Source organism: Symphalangus syndactylus, chromosome 6 (genome assembly GCF_028878055.3).
Source record: "Symphalangus syndactylus isolate Jambi chromosome 6, NHGRI_mSymSyn1-v2.1_pri, whole genome shotgun sequence".
Taxonomy (NCBI): Eukaryota; Metazoa; Chordata; class Mammalia; order Primates; family Hylobatidae; genus Symphalangus; species Symphalangus syndactylus.
This window is the reverse complement of record NC_072428.2, coordinates 38451290-38458206: the sequence shown is the minus strand read 5'-3', so window position 1 is coordinate 38458206 and position 6917 is coordinate 38451290. Positions and strand designations below refer to the sequence as shown.

At 56.9% G+C, this 6917-nt stretch overlaps 1 protein-coding gene across 1 annotated transcript; it reads left to right on the top strand.

Annotated features, from left to right (window-relative positions):
• Positions 1-1600: 1600 nt before the first annotated feature.
• On the top strand, positions 1601-4152 carry MYOD1 (myogenic differentiation 1). The gene is made up of 3 exons (XM_055281305.2): positions 1601-2429; positions 2918-2996; positions 3277-4152. The coding sequence occupies exons 1-3, from the start codon at positions 1800-1802 to the stop codon at positions 3528-3530; spliced, it is 963 nt and encodes a 320-aa protein (XP_055137280.1). The 5' UTR covers positions 1601-1799; the 3' UTR covers positions 3531-4152.
• Positions 4153-6917: the final 2765 nt, after the last annotated feature.

Genomic DNA, 6917 nt, shown 5'->3' with positions numbered 1-6917 from the left:
TAGCATGCCTTCCAGAAGTTAGTGGGAAAGGCACAAAGATCACTCCTGCTTAAATTTCTGGTTTCCGGGAGGGGAGATCCAGGCACGGATGTATGGCCAACGGAGATTCCTAGCCAGAGTGCTGAAAGGACTGTGTGAACTGCAGATTGAGGAAGAGGCTGAGAGGCCCCCATGGGGGTGGCCAGTATGCTGAGGCTTGTATGGGAGCCAGATATCCCACATCCCATTGGGTGGTTGCCTCCTCCTGTTTCCAGCCTTTCCAGTGAGGCTGCAGGAAAGAGACACAGCTGAGGCCTGGAGACTCGTGGGACTCTGTCAGGGCATGGTGCCACAGACGAGTTGTAAGCCTGAGGGACACAGCATCCAACTCTGAAAGCCCCTTGCTCAAATAACCCTACATCACCGCCTGAGGGTTTCCACATCCTTGGTCTCTTCAGACTCTCATCCCCACCACAATTACTCCAAGAAATTACTGTCATCCCCAAATCTATAACTGGAAACTGAGGCTCAGGAAGGAGACATGAATTCCACAAAATCACACAGTTGGGAAACTCTGGAGTCTGGACTCAACTGGTCTGCAAACCGCACTCTCAGAGACTTCAGGTGAGATGAGGTCAGATTCTCAGGCCAGGTCCTGAAGTTTGCCACCTTGGCAAGATGCACTTTCCTTGACTCAGCACCGCGAGTGAGGCGGAGCCAAGCCCCGAGCAGAAGGGTTTTCTTCCCAGCTGAAGAGGCAGCTCAGCCTAGACCCCAGGCATGGCACTGAACACCCCTGCTGTGGAAACGTGCAGATTTAAATGGACGGGATTCCTAACGTGGTCAGGATCCGAGTTTGGAGAGATTGGCGCGAAGCTTTAGCAGCAATCCCCGATTCCTGTCCAACCATAGCTGGGTTTCTAAGCGTCTAGGGAAGAAGGACTGGGCCCACGACCTCCTGAGCAACTCCCAGGTCGGGGACTGGAGGAATATCAGAGCCTCTACGACCCGACCCGTTTGTCTCGGGCTCGCCCACTTCAACTCTAGGGGCCTCCCTGCCTGTTGTTGCACTCGTGGGTTTCTCTGCCCCTGACGCTCTAAGCTTTCTGCTTTCCGTGTGTCTCTCAGCCTCTTTCGGTACCTCTCTCACGGTCTCACTCTCTCAGCTCTGTGCCCCCAATGCCTTGCCTCTCTCCAAATCTCTCACGACATGATTTCTACAGCCGCTCTACCCATGGGTCCCCCACAAATCAGGGGACAGAGGAGTATTGAAAGTCAGCTCAGAGGTGAGCGCGCGCAGCCAGCGTTTCCCGCGGATACAGCAGTCGGGTGTTGGAGAGGTTTGGAAAGGGCGTGCCGGAGAGCCAAGTGCAGCCGCCTAGGGCTGCCGGTCGCTCCCTCCCTCCCTTTCCAGTAGGGGACCGAGCGCGCGCGCCAGTGTGGAGGGGCGGGCTGGCTGGCCACTCTGCGGGCCCCTGCGGCCACTCCGGGGACCCCCCCCCAAGCCCCGCCCCGCTGTGTTCCTATTGGCCTCGGGCTCCCCCTCCCCCAGCTGCCCGCCTGGGCTCCCGGGCGTTTAGGCTACTACGGATAAATAGCCCAGGGCGCCTGGCGCGACGCTAGGGGTGAGGAAGCCCTAGGGCGCTGCCGCCGCTTTCCTTAACCACAAATCAGGCCGGACAGGAGAGGGAGGGGTGGGGCATTCAGACTTCCAGCACTTTGCTATCTACAGCCGGGGCTCCCGAGCGGAAAAAAGTTCCGGCCACTCTCTGCCGCTTGGGTTCGGCGAAGCCAGGACCGTGCCGCGCCACCGCCAGGATATGGAGCTACTGTCGCCACCGCTCCGCGACGTAGACCTGACGGCCCCCGACGGCTCTCTCTGCTCCTTTGCCACAACGGACGACTTCTATGACGACCCGTGTTTCGACTCCCCGGACCTGCGCTTCTTCGAAGACCTGGACCCGCGCCTGATGCACGTGGGCGCGCTCCTGAAACCCGAAGAGCACTCGCACTTCCCCGCTGCGGTGCACCCGGCCCCGGGCGCACGTGAGGACGAGCATGTGCGCGCGCCCAGCGGGCACCACCAGGCGGGCCGCTGCCTACTGTGGGCCTGCAAGGCGTGCAAGCGCAAGACCACCAACGCCGACCGCCGCAAGGCCGCCACCATGCGCGAGCGGCGCCGCCTGAGCAAAGTAAATGAGGCCTTTGAGACACTCAAGCGCTGCACGTCGAGCAACCCAAACCAGCGGTTGCCCAAGGTGGAGATCCTGCGCAACGCCATCCGCTATATCGAGGGCCTGCAGGCTCTGCTGCGCGACCAGGACGCCGCGCCCCCTGGCGCCGCCGCCGCCTTCTATGCGCCGGGCCCGCTGCCCCCGGGCCGCGGCGGCGAGCACTACAGCGGCGACTCCGACGCGTCCAGCCCGCGCTCCAACTGCTCCGACGGCATGGTAAGGCCGGGACTCCAGGAAGTGAGGAAGTTAGGGCGGCGCTCGGGATATCTGGGACGCGTTTCCGAGGGCAGGGAGCTGGCCTTGCGGGAGGTTTGGGCCAGGATCCATCCCGAGAGAGAGGACCCCCTTGTCTTGGGCAGCTGTCACTGGGGTGGCCTGTTTTGGAAGCGTGCGGGCAAGCGTTCGAGCCGCCCCATTGGGGGCGCTATTAGAACACTGCAGCGCGGACCTGAAGATCTTTTTCTCTACTTATCCCTACTTCCAAAATGTAAATTTGCGCCCCTTGGTGACTGTCCGCCCTTGGTTTGGCCCTGCATGTTGCAGACCTCATCTCCTACCCACCCGTAATTACCCCCCAACCAGGACAGGTCTGGGCCTGGAACTCGAGGCTGAGGCTAGAGTTAGGGAGGGGGCGGCTACAGGGATTGGTGTTCGGGCCCCGCGCCGTCCCACGGGCCTGACTCAGTCGCCCTTGCTGTTTGCAGATGGACTACAGCGGCCCCCCGAGCGGCGCCCGGCGGCGGAACTGCTACGAAGGCGCCTACTACAACGAGGCGCCCAGCGGTGGGTATTCCGGGCTTCTCCCTGCTCGCTCCTCCTCCCTATGGCCTTCATGGAGCTGTCCTGGCCTCTATCTAGGACGCTCCCACCCCCACTCACACACGGCTATGTCCTGGGAGGTGGTGCAGGAGATGAAATACTAAGCAAGTAGCTCCCTCTCTTTTCGATTGTCCCGGACTCTGACAAGTCCGCAGTTTCCAATCTGCCTCAAAGTACTGGGCCCAGGGGTGGGAGCCTTGTCGCGGCCCCACCCCTGCTTATTAACCGAGCCCTCCCCGCGCAGAACCCAGGCCCGGGAAGAGTGCGGCGGTGTCGAGCCTAGACTGCCTCTCCAGCATCGTGGAGCGCATCTCCACCGAGAGCCCTGCGGCGCCCGCCCTCCTGCTGGCCGACATGCCTTCTGAGTCGCCTCCGCGCAGGCAAGAGGCTGCGGCCCCCAGCGAGGGAGAGAGCAGCGGCGACCCCACCCAGTCACCGGACGCCGCCCCGCAGTGCCCTGCGGGTGCGAACCCCAACCCGATATACCAGGTGCTCTGAGGGGATGGTGGCCGCCCACCCGCCCGAAGGATGGTGCCCCTAGGGTCCCTCGCGCCCAAAAGATTGAACTTAAATGCCCCCCTCCCAACAGCGCTTTAAAAGCAACCCCTCTTGAGGTAAGAGAGGCGGGAGAACTGAAGTTTCCGCCCCCGCCCCACAGGGCAAGGACACAGCGCGGTTTTTTCCACGCAGCACCCTTCCCGGAGACCCATTGCGATGGCCGCTCCGTGTTCCTCGGTGGGCCAGAGCTGAACCTTGAGGGGCTAGGTTCAGCTTTCTCGCGCCCTCCCCCATGGGGGTGAGACCCTCGCAGACCTAAACCCTGCCCCGGGATGCACCGGTTATTTGGGGGGCGTTAGACCCAGTGCACTCCGTTCCCAAATGTAGCAGGTGTAACCGTAACCCACCTCCAACCCGTTCCCCGGTTCAGGACCACTTTTTGTAATACTTTTGTAATCTATTCCTGTAAATAAGAGTTGCTTTGCCAGAGCAGGAGCCCCTGGGGCTGTATTTATCTCTGAGGCATGGTGTGTGGTGCTACAGGGAATTTGTACGTTTATACCGCAGGCGGGCGAGCCGCGGGCGCTCGCTCAGGTGATCAAAATAAAGGCGCTAATTTATACCGCCGTGGCTCAGGCTTTCCCTGGACATGGGAGTGGGATCCGAAGGAAAATCCGCAAACTGGGCCAGCTGTCCCTCAGCGACGCCTGTAGGCGGCAGGCGGATTGCAAGGAGGACGCCTGCTGCCTGGGGAAGAAAGGAGGGATGCAAATTTCTCCAGTACGTGGGGAAGTTCCTCTGACGTTGACTACATTACTACACACGTACGTGGCTCTTATGGACGGGTACACAGGTTGATATGAGTATTTTTTAAACCCATGTCTGAGCTCGCCCCCCAGATATTCTGATTTAATGTTTCTGCCCCAGATACCCAGGGCCAGGTATTGGTATTTTTTTTCAAAAGCTCCCCAAGTGATTCTGAAGTTCATTCAAGGCTGAGAATCATCCCCTCCATATAAAGTGAGTGAATCCAGGTGTGATAACCAGAAGAACCACGGGAATGTTGTGTGTGGCCCAGGCATCACTTGTGGGCCTCGTTGGGTATAGAGGATGTGATAGGGTGCCCACAGCATTCTGAGGAAAAGCTAAATGAGTGTAGACATGTGCTGTAAGCTCTCTGGCACTTACAGGCCATTAGTAATAGGCGTAACTGCAAAGAGGCAGCATAGAAGGCCAGACAGGCACAGACACCTCTACCCAGCACCTAGAGCATCCCAACACTATCAGATTCCATGAGACGACAGGAGCCCGGATCCTGTGAGCAGAGCAGCATGTGGGCCAGCATCATCACAGATGGCATAGGTTCTCTTCATCAGGCTATAAACTCTCTGAGAGCAGAGGAGGGGGCATTTATTTAACCTGAGTGTTGGGGAGGGCTTCCTGGAGGAGTTGTCATTTGAGCTCTGTCTTAAGAAACAAGAGTAGACAATGTGCTCACAATGAACACACACACGCGCACACACACACACACACAGGTACCTGTGCCCTCCCCTGGGTCCAAGGCACCTGAGGGATGGTCTGGCAAGGGTTCTTCCCCACTCACATACCACCTCCCCACCCCCAACACACGCATGCCGTCAGGACCTCAGGACCTCCTACATCCCACCCCATAGATACTCTTCCTGAAAACCCTACAGGCCCACTTTCAAGGGATTTGTTCGGCAAGTAGGGAGCCCTCAGGAATGCAGGCAAGATGTGATGCCAGAAGGAATATCCTCATTACCTGTCTGAGGATCCATTCTCTGCTCTCCCCAGCACAGGGTGACTGGGGAGCTGCCCAGAGCTGTTGTGTTACTAATGATCCTCCACTTGTCTTCTGGCCACTTCCCCACATGTCCCTTGGGATTCTTTATACTCTTTTGAGACCCCCTGGGGTCCATTCATGAATTCATTGATTCCACAGATGCCAGGTCTTATGCTGGGTGAAAACAGAGACCGTTGGATGCAGTTCCCCCCCTTGGGAAGCACACAAACATTTGGGAAGGATGGAACCTTTTAGCAGCTGGTTACATCCTGATAAATTAAGTGCTGTACTGGAGGTGCATGTAGCAGGGGAATGCCATAGAAGCAATGGAGAAGGTTCCCTGACTAGTCTAGGGGAGATATAGACAAACAGGTAAACTTTAATGAAAATCTTGAAGGAGTTGGTCAGGAAAGAGGGGCCAAAGAAGGTGTCTACAAGCTGAGGAAACAGCGGGTGCAAAGATCCAGGGGTGAGAGAAAGAAAACTGCCTTTGTGGAACTGCAGGTGCCCATGGGGAGGGGCCAGAGGAAGATGGAATGGCAGAGGCAGGACCACAATGGACCTCATCTGGACTTTATCTTGAGGGCAGTAGGGAGCCACACAGGAATCTAAACAGGGGAAGGATACAAATAATTCTGTATTTTAGAAAGGCCAGTTTGGGCTAGCAGAATAGGGAGGAGAGAACAAGACTTGAGACAGGGAGATCTTTCAGGAAGCCACTGAGGTTGCTTAGAGGAGGTATGACATATCCTGAACTGGCTTGGGCCAAATAATGTGTCAGTGTTGAGGGTACAGCAGAGAACATTGAAGGCACAGTCTCTACCTTCATACAGCTTAAAATCCACTGGGGAAGTAACCATGAGATGAAGAACCAAGTGAATAAATACAATGTTATAAATGATGAGAAACACCGTAAGGAAAGACAACGGGTGTAAGCAGAGGTGGTAATGCGGAGTGAGAAGGCAAGCAGGTCGACGGAGGAGGCAGAATTTCTGCACCAAGGGAAGCAATTCTATACATGCAGAGGGTCCCAGTATCCTAGAGGGGGTCTGTGTGTAATTAGAAAAAAGTACCCCTTCTCTCCTGGGACATTGCCCTGCACCAGGGATCATGACTAGGCAAGCAGAGAGCAGGCTGGACTTCAGCCCCCACCCACCTCTTCAGCTGGGTGCACTTGTGTAGTGACAACCTACATAACTTCACAGTGCCTTGTGCGTGGAGGCCCTAGAAAGTGAAGAGAAGGGAGGAGCCTTGGATGACTCCAGGCTCTGGTTTGCTTCTGACTTGAGGCCATGATTTGCTTCTGAGTAAGTGGTGGTGCCATTACACAGATAGGGACCTCAGGAGGAGAAGCAGGTACAGTGACACATCTACTGTAGAATAGTTCATCACAGAAACCTCATTCAAACTAGCCTAAACCCCACAAGAGGGTGTGTTGGAAGTTCACAGGGCAGCTCACATCTGGAAGTAGAGCCATAAGCACCACAGCATCTATGCGCCTTGGGAGCTAGAGCTCCTCTCACACTTCTAGGCTGTCCACTTCGTGTCTCTGCTTGGCTTCACTCTCTCCTAGTCCATATTGG

Bases quoted from the DNA above. Each gene is read 5' to 3' on its own strand.
- MYOD1 (XM_055281305.2), top strand. From the start codon at position 1,800: ATGGAGCTACTGTCGCCACCGCTCCGCGACGTAGACCTGACGGCCCCC. The intron at 2,430-2,917 runs GTAAGGCCGGGA...TGCTGTTTGCAG, and splicing joins CCAACTGCTCCGACGGCATG to ATGGACTACAGCGGCCCCCC. The intron at 2,997-3,276 runs GTGGGTATTCCG...CTCCCCGCGCAG, and splicing joins CTACAACGAGGCGCCCAGCG to AACCCAGGCCCGGGAAGAGT.